General features: G+C 34.6%; 1 protein-coding gene across 2 annotated transcripts in view; it reads right to left on the bottom strand.

Annotated features, from left to right (window-relative positions):
* LOC148944763 (sodium- and chloride-dependent GABA transporter 2-like) overlaps nucleotides 1-24,811 on the bottom strand; it is a 187,454-nt gene that overhangs the window by 58,624 nt on the left and 104,019 nt on the right. For both annotated transcript variants that reach the window (XM_089100672.1, XM_089100671.1), the window contains exons 2-3: nucleotides 23,747-23,878; nucleotides 98-323 (exon numbers count right to left, since the gene is read on the bottom strand). In XM_089100672.1, coding sequence (XP_088956798.1) covers nucleotides 98-323; nucleotides 23,747-23,878 — 358 coding nt within the window. The remainder of the gene's footprint in view (nucleotides 1-97; nucleotides 324-23,746; nucleotides 23,879-24,811) is intronic.

The following is a 24,811-nucleotide window of genomic DNA, read 5'->3' as shown; positions in this document are numbered from 1 at the left end:
AAATAAATAGTAAACTACTTAGACTAATTATAAAAAACTGGAATTATTATATTTTAATAAAATTGACAAGCAGGACTAAAATGTGTGTGGTACTTACTCCCAATACTCAAGGGTAGCATCTTTGGCGAGTTTGCCCTCAAGAAGAGTGGTATTTTCGCCCCCCGCGAAAGTCGTGCATGCTTCCGTATTCCAGCTGTTGTTGCAAGAGCCCCAAGGAAGCTCCCATGAAAAAGAGGCAAATAGGTAATGTATAGCCCAAGCGATGACAACTATGTAATATAAATTGGCCAAGCAACAGATAATGGTAGTAGAAAGTCCAATGCCTAAAGGAAGACAAAGAAAGAAAATAGAATTATGTATAGAATTTACATCTATTTAAATGTATAAATAGATATGGCCATATCTAACTTCACCTCCCTCTCTAGCAACCTACAAAGTGCTATCTTCTGTGTCCCTTCTTAATGTAGCTCAGTTGCTTTGTTTTTTTTTTATGAGTCTAGATATAGACGTTCTGACACACCTGACATTTGACATTTACAAGTCTGGACATTAACATTTCTGACAGAGACAAATTTATGAGTCTGTCCCCAATAATTTTTTAAAATGAAAATAGACAGCCCGCCTGCCTCGTATCTAAAGTACATACTCCCGCCTCGACGACTTTCAAAATATCATGACCACTATTGCTCCTTAAATATAAATTTTCTTCATATTATGTAAGAAGTCTTTTAAGTTCCTAAATATATTCACTGTAGCAGAAAAAGTCAAAATTCTAATTTTCAAATTTATTTATTCCATAGGGGAGTTTTGAAATTTTATGTAGGTTAAAGTCTATTTATGAGTCTAGACATTTCTTGCATGAACATGAGCCTTTATGCCTTTGAAAATAATTGCCTTTGTGGGATCCTAAGAATCAGATGGAAAGACCTGGGGGGTGCCCAACACTAGATGAATATATATTTGTCTTGTCTTTAGTCCCGTGGTTCCCAACGACGAGCACAGGCCCCATCAGTGGGGCATGGCAATATTTTGGTAAATCATTTGGTGCAGGACGTCCTACACCAGTATTTGGTGTAGGACGTGCACCTTTCGGCTGACCATAGTCTAGAGCCTTAGTTTTGGAAACAAAAAATGTTTTTCATGTGAATGACGTCACATTCATATGATACATGATATTTATGATATAATGATGAATCAAAGGGAAAAAATTAATTTAACAGAACCTTTGTTTTTTTGTTTCTTCATTTTTTTTTTTTTTTTTTTTTTTTTTTACACAACAGTAGATAATTATCTACTCACATAATAAACTAAAACGTATTTAAAGCATTTTCCTTGGTAAATGGAATTAAGATTACATACATTCTATTTTGCATCCCCCCCCCCCCCATTGACACAACTAAATATGCGAACAGTATAGCTTTTGGCAGAACAGTATAGCTTTTGACAGGTAGATGTTCCACAAGCTTCATATTTTGTGATTTTTCCCGTCATTATTGTTTTTTTCCACGATTTGGTATTTTTGGCAAATGTTTTAGGAATATAAAATAAAATCTAAATTAGTAGCTTTTCATTTATGTAACATCTGCCAACTTTAATTGCATGAACTCGCAATTAAAGTCAATTCCATCGACCGTTTTAATATTACTGTTAAGAAAACAACATGAATGTAATATCCGTATTAAGGTCTGACCAAATAAAAAAAACAACTATTTTTGCCACTGAAAATAAGGAGCAACATTAAACATTAAAACCAACATAAATCATTATGTATATAAAGGGGAGTTGCCCCTCTCAATAACTCGCTCTTTACGCCAAAGTTTGACATTTAGTTACAATCATTGAAGAATGATTCCTGAAACACAGGGGCAATTGAGTTAGAAAAACAAGCTGTTTTGAAAGTTCTAAAAAAAACTTTAGCATATTGAGTGAGGTATTGAGGAGGAGCAATCCTAATATACGTAATGATGTCTGTTCATTTTAAGTTTTAATGTTGCTCCTAACTTTCAGTTGAAAAAACTTGTTTTTTATATAATTTCCAATCGTTTTTTAATTAACTTTGGATATTCGGCTCCCCCTCCAGAGAAAATTCTCTTACCTCACGAAAAATCGATCATGGAAAGATCCTTCTACATACACCCTCACAAGAACCTCCCCCCCCCCCCCAAAAAAAAAATGTCTGTATACATTCCAGTAACCAATGCTATATTATATGGGCAAATGTATATTAAATGATATTATCGCTATATTAAATGCTATAAACAATGGGCAAAGTTCATAGTTTGCAGCCCTTCCCCCGGGAACTATGAAGGTCAAGTCATCCTCAAAGACATAGTTGTTAGAATCTGAACTGAAAGATCCAGATTTTCTCCTAAAAATTCAATAATAAAGTTCTGGAATATTTATGAAAGTAATATAGATTCGTGTTTTTCTATTCCAGTTTCTAAAGCTAAATTCAAACTATATCTAATAAGTAATTATAGATAACTATTCATTTATTGGAAGTCATGTTGGCCGGTGCTATTGTTGATAATTATTTAATTATGTGGTAATATATTGATTTGAGGTGTGGGCTGTGGGTTCAGTTTGGTGTCTCATTTTCTTCCGAGTATATCTAGTGTATTATTATTTCTTTTCATCATTTGTTATTATTATTATTATTCCTTTTTTTTTTAGCGTGCCTGTTTTCGAGTATAACTCACTGTGTAGGCACCCTCTGTAAATATTTTGTTTTCCATTGATTCATATTGTAAAAGTGTTATTTTGTCTTGCAGTGATTTAATGAGAAATTAAATGAACTTGAACTTGAACTAGAGCTTTCAACTATGCTGAACAAAATGGCTATCTGAAAATTCTGATCGAGAAAACTTTGGAAAAAAGGGCGTGGGAGGGGGATAGCTGCTTTCCAATATTTTGGTCACTTAAAAAGGGCACTAGAACTTTTGATTTCCTATGAAATAAACTCTTTCCTAATCTTCTAGGATCATTTGTTCGATACGATCAGCCCTGGGAAAATAAATAAATAAACACGCATTCATGACCTTTCTTCTGGCAAAAAATGCAAAATTACAGATTTTTGTATGTAAGAGCTTGACATTTTTACAGTAGCGTTCTTAGATATGCTGAATCTGATGGTGAGATTTTCTTTAGGGTCACTTGATTTTTTGGTGGTATTTCCCCCTTATTCAAAAATGGGTAAACATTCTCACGCTCGTGACTTTTGATGGGTAGCATTAAACGTGATGAATTTTACGTGTTTCGAAAAAGCATCAAACTTTGATTATTTCAAAATTCAATTCAAATCTCTAAAAAATTATGTCTTATAGGATAAAGAACAAACATCTCTAAGCTAAAATTATCATAGGCAGCGCAATAGCGCTGCCTAAGTAAAGGACGATGTTGGCACAATGTATTTTTTTTTCCAGACCAGGGCACTTCATATCGAAGGAGTTGTCGCAGAAACTTCGAAAAGGCGGATTTGATTGGAGATTCGAATAGCAAGTGTCCTTTTTAATAGTCGAAGGTGATTGGGAGGCATCTAACACCCCTTCCCATTTCCCCAAACACATCCAATCACAATTTGGAGATAGCCATTTTGTTCAACGTAGTTGATTTCCTGATTGAAATTTATGTTTTTTAGGAGGACACTCCCCCCACAGCCCTCAGGGCAAGTGCTGTAAATTATGCCCTCGGGGCATATAAGGTTTTTATAGAAAGCTTTGTCGTAGAAACTTCAAAAAGGCTCATTCGATTGGAAATTCAAAGGGCTAGTGCCCTTTTTAATAGTCGAAAGAAATTGAAGAGCAACTAACCCCCCTCTCACGCTCACCTTTTCCCAAAACAAATACAATCAAAATTTTGAGATAGCCATTTCTTTCCACGTAGTTGAAGTTCTGTAAATTAGGTGTTTGATGATGACAACCCCCAAACCCTTCAAGGCCTTTCATTTTCGATTGGAAATTGAAAGGGCTAGTGCCCTTTATAATAGTTGAAAGTAATTAGAGGGCAACAAACCCCCCTCACACGCCCACAATTTCCCCAAACACATGCAATCAAAATTTTGAGATATTCATTTTGTTCAACGTAGTTAAAAGTTCTGTAAATTAGGTCTTTGATGATGATAACCCCCTAAGAGCCCTCATGGCAAGGGTTGTAAGTTATGCGCTAGGACCATATAAGGTTCTTATAGAAAGTGTTTTCGTAGAAACTTCAAAGAGGCTCATTCGATTGGAAATTCAAAGGGCTAGTGCCCTTTTTAATAGTCGAAAGTAATTTAAGAGCAACTAACCCCCCTCTCACTCCCATCTTTTCCCAAAACACAGACAATCAAAATATTGAGATAGCCATTTCTTTCCACGTAGTTGAATATTCGGAAATTAGGTGTTTGACGATGAAAACCCCAAACCCTTCAAGGCAAGGGTTGTAAGTTATGCCCTGGGGGCATACAAGGTTTTTATGGAAAGTGTTTTCGTAGAAACTTCAAAAAGGGCTCATTCGATTTGAAATTCAAAGGGCTAGTGGCCTTTTAGTATTTGAAAGTGATTGGAGCGTCACTAACCCCTTTTCACGCCCATCATTTTCCCAAACACATCCAATCAAAATTTTGGGATAGGCATTTTTTTTCAACGTAGTTGAAAGGTCCGGAAATTATGTCTTTGAGGATGAAACGCCCCCTACAGCCCTCAAAGCAAGGGTTGTAAGTTATGCCCTGGCGGATATAAGTATTTTTATAGACATTTTCATAATTTTGAAAACTTTGAAGGATGAAAACCCCCACCCCACCCCCCACCCCTCCGCACAGCCCTCAGGGCAAGGGTTGTAAGTTTTGCCCTTGGGGCATATTAGGTTTTTATAGAAAGTGTTGTCATAGAAACTTCAGAAAGGGCGAATTCAATTGGAAATTGAAATGGCTAGTGCCCTTTTTAATAGTCGAAAGTAATTGGAGGGCAACTAACCCTCCTCTCACACCCACCATTTTCCCAAACACATGCAATCAAAATTTTGAGATAGCCATTTTTTCCACGTAGTTTAAAGTTCTGGAAATTAGATAATTGAGGATGACAACCCCCAAACCCCTCGGGGCAAGGGTTGTAAGTTATGCCCTGAGGGCATATAGTTGAAAGTGATTGGAGCGTATGTAACCCACCTGTCACGCACATCATTTTCCCAAACACACCAAATCAAAATTTTGGTATAAAAATTTGTTTCAACGTAGTTGAAAGGTCCAGAAAGCATATCTTTGAGGATAAAACTCTCCCTACAGCCCTCAGGGCAAGGGTTTTTAGTTATGCCCTGAGGGAATATAATGTTTTTTATAGGAAGCGTTGTCGTAAAACTTCAAAAATGGCTCAATCGATTGGAAATTGAAAGTGCTAGTGCTCTTTTTAATAGTAGAAAGTAATTGGAGGGCAACTAGCCCCCCTCTCACGCCCACCATTTCCCCAAACACATGCAATCAAAATTTTGACATATTCATTTTGTTCAACGTAGTAAAAAGTTCTGGAAATTAGGTCTTTGAGGATGATAACCTCCTAAGAGCCCTTAGGGAAAGGGTTGCAAGTTATGCCCTAGGACCATATAAGGTTTTTATAGAAAGAGTTTTCGTAGAGACTTCAAAAAAGGGCTCATTCGATTGGAAATTGAAAGAGCAAGTGCCCTTTTTAATAGTCGAAAGTGATTGGAGGGCAACTAACCCCCCTCTCACGCCCACATTTTCCCCAAGCACATCCAATCAAAATTTTGAGATCAAAAGTGATTGTAGGAGAACTAACAACCCTCTCATGCCACCATTTTCCCAAAAACATCCGATAAATTTTTGGAGATAGTCATTTTGTTCAACGTAGTTGAACAGTCCAGAAATTATGTCTTTGAGGATGACACTCCATCCACAGCCCTCAGCGCAAGGGTTGTAAGTTATGACCTGGGGGCATAAAAGGTTTTATAGAAAGCGTTGTCGTAAAAACTTCAAGAAGGGCTCTTTCGATTGGAAATTGAAAGGGCTAGTGCCCTTTTTAATAGTCAAAAGTGATTAGAGGGCAACTAATGCCCCTCTAATGCTCACAATTTCCCCGAACACACCCAGTCACATTTTTGAGATAGACATTTTATTCAACGTAGCTGAAACTTCTGGAAATTAGGTCTTTGCCAGCGTTGTCGTAGAAACTTCAAAAAGGACTCATTCAATTGGGAATTGAAAGGGATAGTACCCTTTTAATAGTCAAAAGAGATCGGAGGGGAAATGTCACCCCCTCCATGCCCATCATTTCCCCAAACACTTCCAATCAACATTTTGATATAGCCATTTTGTTGAACGTAGTTGAAGGGTCCAAAAATTATGTGTTTGAGTATGACAACCCCCAACAGCCCTCATGTCTAAGGTTGTAAGTTACGCTCTGGGGCACATAATGTCTTATAGAAAGTGTTGTCGTAAAAACTTCAAAAAGGGCTCTTTCGATTGGAAATTGAGTGGGATATTGCCCTTTTTAATAGTCGAAAGTAATCGGGGGGGGGGGAGGGGAATCACCCCTCCCCCACCCATCACATCCCCAAACATTTCCTATCAACATTTTGATATGGCCATTTGTTCAACATAGTTGAAAGGTCTGGAAATTATGTCTTTGAGGATGACAATCCTCCCCCCCATAACCCTCGGGACAATGGTCGTAAGCTATGCCCTTGGGGCATATAACGTTTTTAAAGAAAGTTTTATCGTAGAAGCTTCAAAAGCACCTCATTTGATTGGAAATTGGGAGGAGTAGCGCCATTTTTTATTAGTCGAAAGTGATCAGAGGGCGAATGTCCCCCTTCACGCCTATCATTTCAGCAAACCCTTCCAATCAAAATTTTGATATAGCCATTTTGTTAAGCCTATCACAAAGGCCTTAAAATTTTGTCTTTGAGGATAACAAATCCCCCCAGCCCTCAGGGCAAGGGTTGTAAGTTATGCCCTGGGGACATTTAAGGGCTCTTTTTAAGAGTCAAAGTGATCAGAGGGCAGCTACCCTCTCCCCTCTACACATCTGTCGTATTGTCTCAATATGCGTCTAATATAAATTTTTAGATAGGCATTCTATTTAAAATAGTCTAAATATCATATAACAATGCTTTTGGGTTTAAAACCTACCCCAGAGATTAGAGGCAAGGGTTGTAAACTATGCCTAGGGGTATTTACGGTTTTTATGGAAGGGATGGTTGTTTAACTTCAGAAGAGGCTCAGTCTTTCTCCCTGAAAAAGGCTATATCAATATAAAACGAAGAGAAATTAATCAAAAAACTTTTTGCACAAAAAAAAGTTTTTCAAAAGAAAAAAAAGCAAAGAACTCCATTAAACCAAAAACGAACAAAAATAGAATAAAATAATCTACCAAGCATACAACTACCACAAATCAGTATCAATAAATAAATGAAACCCAAAACAAGCAGAAATTAAAATAAGTGAAACTCAAAATGAGCAGAAATTAATCTGAGTAGGGTTGTAAACCCTATGCTTTCTAAAACCAAGAATATAGTTTGTACTTTATTGAAAAAAATTCTTTTAAATGTTTTCACTTTTGTAACCTTAAGAAATTAAAAATTAATTACGATTTTAAGGAATGAATATCAGCATATCAATATTAAACTGACAATGCACACTTTTTTTCAGTTAATTTATTTGAATTTTTTCAGTAAAGTACGAATTATATTCTGGTTTTTAGAAAGCATACGGTGATATTCTAGGGCCACTGGGTTGATACGATCACCCCTGGGGAAAACAAAAAACAAAAAACAAATAAATAAAAACGCATCCGTGATCTTTCTTGTGGCAAAAAACACAAAATTCCACATTTTTGCAGATAGGAGCTTGAAACATCTAGAGTATGGTTCTCTGATACGCTGAATCTGATGGTGTAATTATCAAAATTTAGTTTTTTAGAGTTTCGGTTACTATTGAGCTGGGTCGCTCCTTACTTACAGTTCCTTACCACGAACTGTTTAATGATGTTGGTAGTCTCCAGGATGAGACTTTATGAGAAACTTTCCAGGAACAGTTTGATTCATAAACTAAAGAACCTAAACTGGACAATGTGTAAAATGGATGGAATAATTTTAGGAAAATGGATTGTGAAGTAGCAGATGGTGTCTTAAAGAGTAAAGTTTAAATGTAGCGAGGAATATTAGTGAAAATGCTTTAAGTTTAATAGCAAAGAGGAGGGGCTTTTACAAGAGCTACTTGAGTGATATTTTCTATGGAAATAAGAGGAACGTAAGGAAAGCAGCGAAAACATTAAAATATTAATAATGGAGGTGTGAAGCGGAGGAAATGGATAAAATTTCTGAACATGGGGAATATGCATCCAGACAGCATAATTGTCAAATAATGTATTTGTATGTTAAAAACTTAGACGGATTGCCAATCTTGACTTGTTCCATTTAAAAGTAGGAACGGGGCCAAAATTAGTGACAGTAAAATATTTAAAAAGCGATGGGCAGAACATTTTGAGAATGTGCTAAACCATCATAAAGCTACTGGGAATTATATAGAAAAAAATTCGTGACTCAAAATGGTAAGAAAATTCATTATGCGAGGAAGCAATAGAAAAAGTAGTAAAAGGATTAAAAAATAATAAGGCCCCTGGTGGTGATATTGTGGGAAACATGATTTTCAAATATGGTGGTAGTGGAGTTAGAGATAATTATTGAACATTATGAATATGATATTTTTAAAAAGGGGATAACTATAGATGCATTTGATTATTCTTCTGTAAAAAGCAAATCACAGTAGTATCCTATTATAAGGTCCTGGTCGTGATTGCGTAATATGCCTTACCAGGGGCCAGTGACCTATTACAATGAACCCTATGTGGGTTGGCAGACATGTTTTTTATTATGACATTGATTTTTTGTGTGTCAGTCGATTAGAGAAAGTTGGTGGTTAGTCCAATATAATAACTTGATTGGTTGGTTTTCTAAAAAAAACTTGCCATGCTATAATGTTATTGCGAGAGGCTTACTCAATTTACATCTTAGTGTTAACTGGGTGATCTAATTGCGTAGGTACTAAAGGAACATTTGAAGGTGGAGAAAAAAAGGGTAATTAGTGATTGGATAATTTTAACAAGAAATGACTGAAAAGTGTTTTGAAGGAGATGGAATGAATGTGTACTGTATAATACACAAGTGATGATTTGCACAGTGTTTTCAATTTTTAATAGTTTAGAAATAAAAAAAATTAACAAGAAATGGCTGAAAAGTGTTTTGAGAGAGTTGAGTTGCACGAGGGTTCAGTTACATGCGGATTCAGTTACACGGGGATTAGTTAATTGGGGTCGAGTAGCATGGAGGTTCAGTTGTACAGGGTTTCGGTTATACAGGGGTTCAGTTACATGGGGGGTTCAGTTGTACGGGGTTTCGGTTATACAGGGGTTCAGTTACATGGGGGGGTTCAGTTATTTTTTCTGATTTTGTGTGTTTTCGCAAGAAAATAACTGGTCTTTTAGCAAACTTAGCCATAGCTACCTGAAACTCTGCATAAATATCTTCATTTTTAATCTAATTGCGTAGGTACTAAAGGAACATGTGTGTTTTTTTTCTGAACTTGCTGAGGGAGGAGGGGGTAACTATTTAGTTTAAAAATTAGTTTACGAGTAGAAAAATGCTTCACTACAGATAAGGCTATTGTGTTTTTTTTCTGAACTTTCTGAGGGAGGTGAGTGGGGGTAACTATTTAGTTTAAGAAATTAGTTTACGAGTAGAATTGCTTCACTACAGATAAGACTATTCTGTTTCTGAGCTTTCTGAGAGAGGTGGGGGGTAACTTTTTAGTTTAAAAATTAGTTTACGAGTAGAAGAATGCTTCACTACAGATAAGGCTATTGTGTTTTTCTGAACTTTCTGAGGGGGGAGGGGAGAACTATTTAGTTTAAGAAATTAGTTTACGAGTAGAAAAATGTTTCACTACAGATAAGGCTATTTTTTTCTGAACTTTCTGAGGGGGGATGGCGATGGTAACTATTAAGTTTAAAAAATTAGTTTACGACTAGAAAAATGCTTCACTACAGATAAGGCTATTGTGTTTTTCTGAACTTTGTGTGGGGGGATGGCGATGGTAACTATTTAGTTTAAGAAATTAGTTTACGAGTAGAAAAATGCTTCACTACAGATAAGGCTATTGTGTTTTTCTGATTTTTCTGAGGGGGGAGGGGTAAGTATTTAGTTTAAGAAATTAGTTTACGAGTAGAAAAATGCTTCACTAAAGATAACGCTAGTGTGTTTTTTTTTCTGAACTTTCTGAGGGAGGGGGGGGTAACTATTTAGTTTAAGAAATTAGTTTACGAGTAGAAAAATGCTTCACTACAGATAAGGCTATTGTGTTTTTCTGAACTTTATGAGAGAGGGGGGGGGAAAATTTTTATTTTAAAAATTAGTTTAATAGTAGAAAAATGCTTAACTACAGATAAGGCTATTGTGATTTTCTGAACTTTCTGAGGGGGGAGGGGGTAACTATTTAGTTTAAAAAATTAGTTTACGAGTAGAAAAAAGTTTCTCTACAGATAAGGCTATTGTGTTTTTCTGAACTTTCTGAGGGAGGAGGCCGACGGTAACTATTTATTTTAATAAATTAGTTTACGAGTAGAAAAATGCTTCACTACAGATAAGGCTATTGTGTTTTTCTGAACATGTGTGTTTTTTTTCTGAACTTTCTGAGGGAGGAGGGGGTAACTGTTTAGTTTAAAAATTAGTTTACGAGTAGAAAAATGCTTCACTACAGATAAGGCTATTGTGTTTTTCTGAACTTTCTGAGGGGGAGGGGGTAACTATTTAGTTTAAAAATTAGTTTACGATTAGAAAAATGCTTCACTACATATAAGGCTATTGTGTTTTTCTGAGCTTTCTGAGAGAGGTGGGGGGTAACTTTTTAGTTTAAAAATTAGTTTACGAGTAGAAGAATGCTTCACTACAGATCAGGCTATTGTGTTTTTCTGAACTTTCGGAGGGTGGAGGGGGGAACTATTTAGTTTAATAAATTAGTTTACGAGTAGAAAAATGTTTCACTACAGATAAGGCTCTTGTGTTTTTCTGAACTTTCTTAGGGGGGAGGGCGATGGTAACTATTAATTTTAAGAAATTAGTTTACGAGTAGAAAAATGTTTCACTACAGATAAGGCTATTGTGTTTTTCTGAACTTTCTGAGGGGGGATGGCGATGGTAACTATTTAGTTTAAGAAATTAGTTTACGAGTAGAAAAATGTTTCACTACAGATAAGGCTGTTGTGTTTTTCTGATTTTTCTGAGGGCGGCGGGGGTAAGGATTTAGTTTAAGAAACTAGTTTACGAGTAAAAAAATGCTTCACTACAGATAACGCTATTGTGTTTTTTTTCTGAACTTTCTGAGGGAGGTGTGGGGTAACTATTTAGTTTAAGAAATTAGTTTACGAGTAGAAAAATGCTTCACTACAGATAAGGCTATTGTGTTTTTCTGAACTTTCTGAGAGAGGTGGGGGGTAACTTTTTAGTTTAAAAATTAGTTTACGAGTAGAAAAATGCTTCACTACAGATAAGGCTATTGTGTTTTTCTGAACTTTCTGAGGGAGGAGGGGGCAACTATTTAGTTTAAAAAATTAGTTTACGAGTAGAAAAATGTTTCTCTACAGATAAGGCTATTGTGTTTTTCTGAACTTTCTGAGGGGGGAGGACGATGGTAACTATTTAGTTTAAGAAATTAGTTTACGAGTAGAAAAATGCTTCACGACATATACGGTGATTGGGTTTCTCTTCCCTTTCGGAGGGGGGCGGGGCCAACCATTTAGTTTAAAAATTAGTTTACGATTATAAAAATGCTTCACTACCGATAAGGCTATTGTTTTTTTTTTCTGAGGTTTCTGAGGGAGGAGAGGGTAACTATTTAGTTTAAGAAATTAGTTTACGATTAGAAAAATGCTTCACTACAGATAAGGCTATTGTTTTTTTTTTTCTGAACTTTCTGAGGGAGGAGGGCGGGGGTAACTATTTAGTTTAAGAAATTAGTTTACGAGTAGAAAAATGCTTCACGTATTTTTACGCGAAAACAACTTCAACCGTGCCGAGCCCCCCGCGATCAGACAATAAATTATAAAAAAAGTTTCTTCAACTGAAAGTAAGGAGCAACATCAAAACTTAAAAACGGACAGAAAATAGAGGCTGTTTCCAAAAGATTTAGGATTCATTAACGTTAGTGCTGACAGTCAAAAGCTATGAGTTTGAGAAAATTGCCTGATTATCGAAAAAAATGGGGAAACAACCTCCAAAAGTCGACAGGAATGGGATTGTCTTGAGGGGGGGGAGGGGGAATTTTCCATGGAAGAGGGGGGAGGGTATTTTTACATGAAAACAACTTCAACCGTGCCCAGCTCCCCGCGATCAGAAATTAAATTATAAAAAAAAATTCTTCAAGTGAAAGTAAGGAGCAACATCAAAACTTAAAAACGGACAGAAAATAGATTTTTACGTGAAAACAACTTCAACCGTGCCCAACCCCCCGCGATCAGAAATTAAATTATAAAAAAGTTTCTTCACCTCTTGAATACACAATACCGAAATTTCATTCAACTTTCATGTAAGAAAATTATGGAAAATACAATTCTCTAGTTCAAATGTGGAACTTAAGTCCAGTTTTGGATACTCATAATGATTAGGACTGATGATTCTAATTCAATATTTTTTTTTATAAAAACATACTTTTTTTTAAACTTCGAAATTATTCAACTTTATTTTTTTATTTTTTATTTTTTATTTTTTTTGTATGTATCTTAAAATGACAAAATATGCTTACGGTTCTAACAATTGTACTCTATGATTTCTCAGAGACACGATGCGGCTTTCCCACTGATACTCTATGGGCGGTTATCGACACTACCTAGTTTATTGCATGCATTAAATTAGTATTTCTTACGCAGTGGAACGATAAACACATAAGTCATATCTTAAAAAAAAAGTGAAGATGGAACATTTTAATAAAGTGTGTTCACATGACAATGTTATTGTAGCATTGAATGCCAACAAGGAGAAGTATTTAAACTATGAAACAAGTACAAGTGGTAGCACTATTGGAAATGTATGCATGCATTGTCATGACAGTAAGGAATTAAATTTCTTTGGAATACCGAAAAGATTCCATTGTACAAATGTTGGATATGCGAGATTGAGATCTCCGAAGATGATTGCACTCAAAGAGAATGCCAACATAAAGATAATTGTTGATGATAGAGGACAACTCCTTGCTACTGTTGCAGGTAACACATTACCTACTGATACATCTAATCGTCATCTTTTAGGTATTAGCATTCAACGGAAGGTCAATAAAAGAAAGGCCTACTCTTCCACAGATATCATAAACTATATCTTAGCTACTTGCCGAAACTGTTACCTGTGTAAAAATAATATAATAATAGACAGTGAAATTGCCATAAAAACAAAAAGGGCATTGTCAGAAAATATCACTATGGAATATCAAGATGAAGTGATAAAAAACTAAGTGACAGCAAACGTTAATACCATTAATTAAACACTCAATTAATAAAATAATAGCAAAGATGAAACGTATATTGAACCTGTCGGTGACACACCAGTAAATATTGTGTATGACTCAAGATGGAATAATGATTATTCTACCGATTACGAGTTAAGAGAAGACAATAGCTACAATATCAAGAGAGAACATGGTGAACTATTTTATGGAACAGATTCAAAATGTCCAAAGTTGATCATTGATATTAATAATGTATCATAATATATTTTTGTATCGATATTCTACATGGTGTTATATCATTAAAAGTATATTATGCATTACATTGTTACGTGTTTATTGTTTTTAGAGTAAGCTAGCATATCAAACGTTTAGAATGTCTATTAAAACATTGGAGATGTAAGAAAAGGAATTCGCATACATCTATTGTCAGACACATGGGATAACATTGTTCTATAAACGGTTCATAATAAAAAAAAATAGTTTGGGACAAGAAAAAAAAACCTAAAATAATGTCGTGAAATCATTTTCAACACTCAGAGCAGGGTGGTGTTGGGGTTGAATCATAGAGAAACAACGAATTTACTTTTTTTTAAATGCCACTCAAAGACGTTTCATTCTTTTCACTGACTTGAAATTGCATACAAACGAGCCAATCAGATGTTACAATCCTTTTGTTTGCTCAGAATTCAACAAAGCAACGACGGTTAGGCTACTTTATTTTGCATGTTATTTCTAAAGCCAATTAAGATGAAGAAATGAATTCAAAGTCAAGGCTATAAGAAAAAAAAAGTTCTGGATATTTTTTATCAGTTTGTAGTTTACGCAATAATATCAATAACAGTAACGATTCTATTTGAACTTTCTCCAAGTTAATCAAATTTGACTCTAAACGGTTCATGATAAAAAAAATGTTTGGAACCAGAAAAAAAACCCTAAAATAATGTTGTGAAATCATTTTCAACACTCAGAGCAGGGGGGTATTTCATTAAAGAAGTTATGAAAAAATTGTAACTAAGTAGCACATTCTTTCTTGATTTCACCTGCTGGATAAACAAAATGACATTTCTTTCAAGAAATTATGACAAAATTCTAAGTAAGTAAGAAACTCTTTATGGTTTTCACGACTTAGATATACAATGTAGAAATTTAATTAAAGAAATTATGAAAAAATTCTCAGTAAGTAACAGTTTCTTTCTTGAAGTCAACTCTTGGATACACAATACGGAAATTTCATTCAAGAAATTATGAAAATATTTGTAAGTTAGTAGCAAACTCTTTAGTGATTTCACCTCTTGGATATACAGTACAGATACTTCATTCAAGAAATTATGAAAAAAAAACGCATGTAAGTAACTTTTTTTCTCATTATCACAAACAATTTTCACTTAGCTACACGATGTAGAAATTTAATTCAAGAAATTATGAAAAAAAAGCAATTAATTAACTTTTTTTTTCTCTTTATCACAAACAATTTTCACTTAGCTACACGATGGAGAAATTTAATTCAAGAAATTATGAAAAAATTCTCAGTAGGTAACAATATCTTTCTTGAAGTCAACTCTTGGATCACGTTTTCAACCAGACTGGTTTTTTAGACAACACACCCACGGAGATGACACACACATAGAGACGAGACACGCACAGACACGACACACAAACAGAGTCACGTTTTGAAACTACATGCTATTTGCATGCCGTTCCTTGGCACCTTTCCAAACGAGCGGGGATTCCCCAATGGTTCCTACACATTGAAAAAAAGTGAGCAGTAAGAAAACTCCACGTTTTCAACCAGACTGGTTTTTTAGTCAACACACCCACAGAGATGACACACACACACACATAGAGACGAGACACACACAGACACGACACACAAACAGAGTCATAGTGAGAGAGATATCCAAAAAGTTGGGTTGATCTAGGTTCACTTAAGAAATTATGACAAAATTCTAAGTAAGTAACAAACTCTTTTTTGTTTTCACGAGTTATATATACGATGTAGAAATTTAATTCAAGAAATTATGAAAAAATTCTCAGTAAGTAACAATTTCTTTCTTGAAGTCAACTCTTGGATACACAAAACGAAAATTTCTTTCAAGAAATTATGAAAATATTTGTAAGTAAGTAACAAACTTTTTATTGATTTCACCTCTTGGATATACAGTACAGATACTTCATTCAAGAAATTATGAAAAAAACGCAAGTAAGTAACTTTTTTTTCTCTTTATTACAAACAATTTTCACTTAGCTACACGATGTAGAAATTTAATTCAAGAAATTATGAAAAAACACAAGTAAGTAACTTTTTTTTCACTTTATCACAAACAATTTTCACTTAGCTACACGATGTAGAAATTTAATTCAAGAAATTATGAAAAAATTCTCAGTAGGTAACAATTTCTTTCTTGAAGTCAACTCTTGGATCACGTTTTCAACCAGACTGGTTTTTTAGACAACACACCCATGGAGATGACACACACATAGAGACGAGACACGCGCTGACACGACACACAAACAGAGTCACGTTTTGTAACTAAATGCTAAATTAATGCCGTTTATTGGAACCTTTCCAAACGAGCGGGGCGCCACTCTAAGTGAACCTAGATCAACCCAACTTTTTGTATATCTCTCTCACTATGACTCTGTTTGTGTGTCGTGTCTGTGTGTGTCTCGTATCTATGTTTGTGTGTGTGTCATCTCTGTGGGTGTGTTGTCTCAAAACCAGTCTGGTTGAAAACGTGGAGTTTTCGTACTGCTCACTTTTTTGCAATGTGTAGGAACCAGTGGGGAATCCCCGCTCGTTTGGAAATGTGCCAAGGAAAGGCATGCAAATAGCATGTAGTTTCAAAACGTGACTCTGTTTGTGTGTCGTGTCTGTGCGTGTCTCGTCTCTTTGTGTGTGTCATCTCCGTGGGTGTGTTGTCTAAAAAACCAGTCTGGTTGAAAACGTGATCCAAGAGTTGACTTCAAGAAAGATATTGTTACCTACTGAGAATTTTTTCATGATTTCTTAAATTAAATTTCTCCATCGTTTAGCTAAGTGAAAATTGTTTGTGATAAAGAGAAAAGGCTAAGTGAAAATTGTTTGTGATAAAGAGAAAAAAAAAGTTAATTACTTGCGTTTTTTTTCATAATTTCTTGAATTAAATTTATACATCGTTTAACTAAGTGAAAATTGTTTGTGATAATGAGAAAAAAAGTTACTTACATGCGTTTTTTTTTCATAATTTCTTGAATGAAGTATCTGTACTGTATATCCAAGAGGTGAAATCAATAAAGAGTTTGCTACTTACTTGCAAATATTTTCATAATTTCTTGAATGAAATTTCCGTATTGTGTATCCAAGAGTTGACTTCAAGACAGAAATTGTTACTTACTGAGAATTTTTTCATAATTTCTCGAATTAAATTTCTACATCGTATATCTAACTCGTGAAAACAATAAAGAGTTTGTTACTTACTTAGAATTTTGTCATAATTTCTTGAACGAAATGTCTTTTTGTTTATCCAACAGGTGAATTCAAGAAAGAATTTTCTACTTAGTTACAATTTTTTCATAATTTCTTTAATGAAATACCCCCCAGCTCTGAGTGTTGAAAATGATTTCACAACATTATTTTAGGTTTTTTTTCTTGTTCCAAACATTTTTTTATCATGAACCGTTTAGAGACAAATTTGATTAACTTGGAGAAAGTTCAAATAGAATCGTTAATGTTATTGATATTATTGCGTAAACTACAAACTGATAAAAAATATCCAGAAATTTTTTTTTCTTATAGCCTTGACTTTGAATACATTTCTTCATCTTAATTGGCTTTAGAAATAACATGCTAAATAAAGTAGCCTAACCGTCGTTGCTTTGTTGAATTCTGAGCAAACAAAAGGATTTTAACATCTGATTGGCTCGTTTGTATGCAATTTCAAGTCAGTGAAAAGAATGAAACGTCTTTGAGTGACATTTAAAAAAAAAAGTAAATTCGTTGTTTCTCTATGATTCAATCCCAACACTCCCCTGCTCTGAGTGTTGAAAATGATTTCACGAGATTATTTTAGGTTTTTTTTTCTTGTCCCAAACTATTTTTTTTATTATGAACCGTTTATAGAACAATGTTACCCCATGTGTCTGACAATAGATGTATGCGAATTCCTTTTCTTACATCTCCAATGTTTTAATAGACATTCTAAACGTTTGATATGCTAGCTTACTCTAAAAATAATGAACACGTAACAATGTAATGCATAATATACTTTTAATGAAATAACACCATGTAGAATATTAATAAAAAAATTTATTATGATACATTATTAATATCAATGATCAACTTTGGACATTTTGAATCTGTTCCATAAAATAGTTCACCATGTTCACTCTTGATATTGTAGCTATTGTCTTCTCTTAACTCGTAATCGGTAGAATAATCATTATTCCATTTTGAGTCATACACAATATTTACTGGTGTGTCACCGACAGGTTCAATATACGTTTCATCTTTGCTATTATTTGATTCATCGAGTGTTTGATTAATGGTATTAACGTTTGCTGGCACTTTGTTTTTCATCAATTCATCTTGATATTCCTTAGTGATATTTTCTGACATTGCCCTTTTTATTTTTCTGGCAATTTCACTGTCAATTATTACATTATTTTTACACAGGTAACAGTTTCGGTACATAGCCAAGATATGGTTTATGATATTCGTAGAAGAGTAGGCCTTTCTTTTATTGACCTTCCGTTGAATGCTAATACCTAAAAGATGACGATTAGATGTATCAGTAGGTAATGTGTTACCTGCAACAGTAGCAAGGAGTTGTCCTTTATCATCAACGATTATCTTTTTGTTGGCATTCTCTTTGAGTGCAATCATCTCCGGAGATCTCAATCTCACATATCCAACATTTGTACAACGTAATTTTTCCGGTATTCCAAAGAAATTGAATTCCTTCCTGTCATAATAATGCATGCATATATTTCCAATAGTGCTACCACTTGTACTTTTTTAATAGTTTAAATACTTCTCCCTGTTGGCATTCAATGCTACAATAAAATTGTCATGTGAACTAACTTTATTAAAATGCTCCATCTTCACTTTTTTTTTAAGATATGACTTATGTGTTTATCGTTCCACTGCGTAAAAAATACTAATTTAATGCATGCAATAAACTAGGTAGTGTCGATAACCGCCCATAGAGTATCAGTGGGAAAGCCGCATCATGTCTCTGAGAAATCATAGAGTACAATTGTTAGAACCGTAATCATTTTTCGTAATTTTAAGATAAATAAAAAAAAAAATAAAAAATAAAAAAATAAAGTTTAATAATTTCGAAGTTTAAAAAAAAAGTATTTTTTAATAAAAAAAAAATATTGAATTAGAATCATCAGTCCTCATCATTATGAGTATCCAAAACCGGACTTAAGTTCCAAATTTGAACTAGAGAATTGTATTTTCCATAATTTTCTTACATGAAAGTTGAATGAAATTTCGGTATTGTGTATTCAAGAGGTGAAGAAACGTTTTTATAATTTAATTTCTGATTGCGGAGGGTTGGGCACAGTTTAAGTTGCTTTCACGTAAAAATTTATTTTCTGTCCGTTTTTAAGTTTTGATGTTGCTCCTTACTTTCACTTGAAGAAACTTTTTTTATAATTTAATTTCTGATCGCGGGGAGCTGGGCACGGTTGAAGTTGTTTTCACATAAAAATACCCTCCCCCTCTTCCATGGAAAATCCCCCCTCCCCCCCCCCCTCAAGACAATCCCATTCTTGTCGACATTTGGAGGGTGTTTCTCGATTTTTTTCGATAATCAGGCAATTTTCTCAAACTCATAGCTTTTGACTGACAACACTAACGTTAATGAATCCTAAATCTTTTGGAAACAGCCTCTATTTTCTGTCCGTTTTTAAGTTTTGATGTTGCTCCTTACTTTCAGTTGAAGAAACTTTTTTTTATAATTTAATTTCTGATCGCGGGGGGGCTGGGCACGGTTGAAGTTGTTTTCGCGTAAAAATACGTGAAGCATTTTTCTACTCGTAAACTAATTTCTTAAACTAAATAGTTACCCCCGCCCTCCTCCCTCAGAAGGCTCAGAAAAAAAACACAATAGCCTTATCTGTAGTGAAGCATTTTTCTACTCGTAAACTAATTTCTTAAACTAAATAGTTACCCTTTCCTCCCTCAGAAAGCTCAGAAAAAAAAACACAATAGCCTTATCTGTAGTGAAGCATTTTTATAATCTTAAACTAATTTTTAAACTAAATAATTACCCCCTCCCCCCTCAGAAAGTTCAGAAAAACACAATAGCCTTATCTGTAGTGAAGCATTTTTCTACTCGTAAACTAATTTTTAAACTAAATAGTTAACCCCTCCTCCACCAGAAAGTTCAGAAAAAAAAACACAAGTTCAGAAAAACAAAAGGGTCGTATCTGTATTTAAGAATTTTTATACTATTAATCTAATTTATCAAACTAACTATCGAACGACGCTCTCCTCCCTCCGACAGTTGAGACAATCACCATAGCCTTATCTGTAGAGAATCATTTTTTTTCTAGTAAACTAATTTTTTAAACTAAATAGTTACCCCCTCCTCCCTCAGAAAGTTCAGAAAAAAACAATAGCATTATCTGTAGTGAAGCATTCTTCTACTCGTAAACTAATTTTTAAACTAAAAAGTTACCCCCCACCTCTCTCAGAAAGTTCAGAGAAACACAATAGCCTTATCTGTAGTGAAGCATTTTTCTACTCGTAAACTAATTTCTTAAACTAAATAGTTACCCCCTCCTCCCTCAGAAAGTTCAGAAAAAAAAAACACAATACCCTTATCTGTAGTGAAGCATTTTTCTACTCGTAAACTAATTTCTTAAACTAAATACTTACCCCCTCCTCCCTTAGAAAGTTCAGAAAGACACAATAGCCTTATCTGTAGTGAAACATTTCTCTACTCGTAAACTAATTTCTTAAACTAAATAGTTACCATCGCCATCCCCCCTCAGAAAGTTCAGAAAAACACAATAGCCTTATCTGTAGTGAAACATTTTTCTACTCATAAACTAATTTCTTAAACTAAATAGTTACCATCGCCATCCCCTCTCAAAAAGTTCAGAAAAACACAATAGCCTAATCTGTAGTGAAACATTTTTCTACTCTTAAAATAATTTCTTAAACTAAATAGTTACCCCCTCTACCCTCAGAAATTTCAGAAAAAAACAATAGCCTTATCTGTAGTGAAGCATTATTCTCCTCGTACACTCATTTTTACACTAGTCAGTTACCCCTCACCGCTCTCAGAAAGCTCAGAAAAACACAATAGCCTTATCTGTAGTGAAGCATTTTTCTACTCGTAAACTAATTTCTTAAACTAAATAGTTACCCCCACTCACCTCTCTCAGAAAGTTCAGAAAAAAAACACAATAGCATTATCTTTAGTGAAGCATTTTTCTACTCGTAAACTAATTTTTAAACTAAATAGTTACCCCCTCCTCCCTCAGAAAGTTCAGAAAAAAACACACATGTTCCTTTAGTACCTACGCAATTAGATTAAAAATGAAGATATTTATGCAGAGTTTCAGGTAGCTATGGCTAAGTTTGCTAAAAGACCAGTTATTTTCTTGCGAAAACACACAAAATCAGAAAAAATAACTGAGCCCCCCCCATGTAACTAAACCCCTGTATAACCGAAACCCCGTACAAATGAACCCCCCATGTAACTGAACCCCTGTATAACCGAAACCCTGTACAACTGAACCTCCATGCTACTCGACCCCATTTAACTAATCCCCGTGTAACTGAATCCGCATGTAACTGAACTCTCGTGCAACTCAACTCCCTCAAAACACTTTTCAGCCATTTCTTGTTAATTTTTTTATTTCTAAACTATTTAAAATTGACAACACTGTGCAAATCATCACTTGTGTATTATACAGTACACATTCATTCCGTCTCCTCCAAAACACTTTTCAGTCATTTCTTGTTAAAATTATCCTATCACTAATTACCCCTTTTTTCTCCACCTTCAAATGTTCCTTTAGCACCTACGCAATTAGATCACCCAGTTAACACTAAGATGTAAATTGAGTAAGCCTCTCGCAATAACATTATAGCATGGCAAGTTTTTTTTAGAAAACCGACCAATCAATTTATTATATTGGACTAACCACCAACTTTCTCTAATCGACTGACACACAAAAAATCAATGTCATAATAAAAAACATGTCTGCCAACCCACATAGGGTTCATTGTAATAGGTCACTGGCCCCTGGTAAGGCATATTACGCAATCACGACCAGGACCTTATAATAGGATACTACTAATCACTCAGTATGATTATACTTACTAGGCTTAGAAATGATGTAGATAAAATTTTATGGGAAGAATACCCGGGTTTTAGGAAGGGGAGGGAATGTTTTGACCAAATTATTGCTATTAGGTTCCCGTAACTGAAAAGTGTATCAGTCATCAGACCCCTTTAGTCTTTAGCCTAATAGATTATGAGCATGCGTTTGATTCAGCCAATAGAAGAGCCTCACTAAAATTCCTATCATTATAAGTTATATGAAATAAACACATTAACGTGATTAGTGCGATATCTGAGAATAACATTGCTGCAGGTAAGGTACAAAACGAGGTTAGTAACTGGTTTCGCAAACAAAGATTTAAACAGGGTTCCTTACTTTATATGGATCATTTTGATGGACTTTGTCTTAAGGAAAATGGCAAAAGCCCTGGAAGAGCATGGAATCATATAGGAAAGAAAAACTCTTCTGATTTTTGCTGGTAATTTGAGCATCCTGATGATTTTTCGGAGGTTTTGAGAGCTCGGGGCGTAAGAATATTACTGCTACTAATAACAACTCACCCCAGCACCAAGCTCTCCTGAGGCCAAAATAGCTACCCATGCTGCTCCTCCATCCTATTTAGGTTTTCGAATTGGCTTGAACAGGCTTATAATAGCCTATTCTAAGGCGTGAGAATAGATTGAAAATTAAAATTAAGAAGACTAAATTGTGAAGACTACACATAATTAACGGTGAAGAGATGATGTTTGCTAATGAGAAGATCGGTCAAGTGGACAGTTTCACTTACCTAGGTAAACATATTAGTAAAGACTGTGGAAGCAGTGAAGACGTTAAAAGTAAAATAGCCGAGGCAAAGGGGTTTTTTTCCCACTTGAAAAGAATTTTCGAGAATAGATGGGTAAATCTGTAAACCAAGATTTTAATATTGAAGCTCCAGTGAAGACAGTAATCAAGAATGGTTTTGAAACTTAGGAATTCTGTAAAACGAAGGAGGATTTATTTGTTGTTTTCCAGAGGGATTGTATATGGATTGTTTTGAGTTTTCTTCTCACTGACCTTATTTCAAACAGTAGGCTGTATAAAAAACGTTGTTATGAAAAAAACAGAAGGCTATAATTGGAGAACGTTTGGCATGGCTAGGATAGACGCTGTGGATGAAGGAGGAGAGATTAAAAGGATCGCCTTTTTCGGCCAACAATTTAGGGCCAAACAAAAAGCAGGTCGTCCCAGAATTAGGAGGGAGTAGGTCGCAAGAAAATATCTAAGAAATATTGGAGCTTCTTGAGAGTGAGTTAAGAGGGAGACTTTCAATAGATATTCATACCGAAAGATAATTTTTGCTTATTTTGTAAAGTGTAAAAGTTATGACGAGCATGTATTTAAAGGGGAGCAAGCTATAAAGAAGCTACAAATACGAACGTCTTCCAAAAAGAGTATGGGTAACTTTAAGAGTCGGAACTGATGTTGACGCTGAAGAAAAAATCACCTCTTCATCTAGTATATGGCGTTTCATGAGCTTTTTTCAAAATTTTTAATTGTGTTTTGAAACTTTGAATTTGAGAATATGAACTTGTTACTAATCTATTTTAGCCAGTTCAACTAATGACTCTAATTCTGCCTTATTATTACAAAAAAAGAAAAAACTTCAAAGGCTAGATGGGCACTGGGGATTTTTCGGTACTAGCGCCAGTTCCCACTCTTAGAAGTTACGCACACTTTGGCCTTCGCTATGAAGGAAGCTTTTTTTTTCATTTTGTCTCTCTGGCATTATATTTTGCCGTATTTTGTAGAGTTTCACTGCATAGAAGGGTTTCTTTAAATGTTCTTTTTATCACTTTGAAATAACAGCTCTCTTGGTTGATATTTATGTTGAATATGTTTCCCTCAGTAATCTTCTGCTACAAACAAAACATAGACACAAGTAATTGTTACTTAGTAATTGGAAAAGCTATCACTGTTTTACTGAAAAAAAAACTACACCTTGGAATATCGGGCAAATTCTCCAGGCACTGATTCCGCCTTGGGCTGTATACTGACCCAGTGCAACTTCTAAAAAGAATATAGGGACACCTCCACAAAGCAGGCATATGAGGTAAGGGACGAGAAACGCTCCTGAAAAAGACAAGATGATTCGAGCTTTAATCGAAAGGTTTTGTTTTCAAAATTTGTGGCGTATAGTTTGTGAGAAGACACTAGAGAGATATAAATGTTGTTTTGTAACAATTAAAGAAGTAATTTCCCTTTTAATGACAATACTTAAAAAGAATTAGTAATGCTAAAGCTAGGTTGTGGAATGAGTCAAATTTCGCTTCGGAATCCAGATTTCCGTTTGCCTGACAGAAAAAATTCTCTGTGCGGATAAATATTCAGTTCGTAAATCTGTGAATGACGCAAAAGGGTTAACCATAAGAGACTTAACTTTTCTAGACTTTTCTTGGTTATAGTAATTTTCATGGCAATGCCAGAAAACCAAAAGAATTTAGCAACTCATAGGTGAAGCTCTGCTAGAAGGAATTTCACTTTGGTAGTTGGATTTCCTGTTACCTGAGGGAGCAAAGTTTCTCGGTGTGCGAGCATTCAGTTCGCTTCAAATCGGAGAAACGAACCAAGGCCTAGTCACTAGAAAGTTAAAAATAGTTTACAATTTTAGTTTTTATTGCAATGACGTATAAAGAAAAATAAATTTAGCAATGCGTATCTTTATAATCGAAATAATGAACTAAAGAGCTAACCACCTGTGACTTAAAAACTCTAACAATTAATGTACTATTTTATATTTTAATTAATTAAAAAAATTTTTTCCACAAAATATGTTTTTCAAAGAAAAGTTAAGAACTCCATTAAACAAAAAAATAGCAAAAATAAAATCAAATAATCTACCAAGCGTGAAACTACCACAAATCTGCATAAAAAAATAAATGAAACCAAAAACGAACAGAAATTACAATAAATAAGTAGTAACCTACCTATTGAAATGACGAGGGATTGCGTATTTTGTCTTATCTCTAGCATGTATAAGAATATACACTACAGTTTCACGGGGAC

Source organism: Artemia sp. Qi Xiang Cuo, chromosome 14 (genome assembly GCF_049724085.1).
Source record: "Artemia sp. Qi Xiang Cuo chromosome 14, ASM4972408v1, whole genome shotgun sequence".
NCBI lineage: Eukaryota > Metazoa > Arthropoda > Branchiopoda > Anostraca > Artemiidae > Artemia > Artemia sp. Qi Xiang Cuo.
Note: the sequence above shows the minus strand (reverse complement) of the source record. Positions and strands in the feature narration are given on the sequence as shown.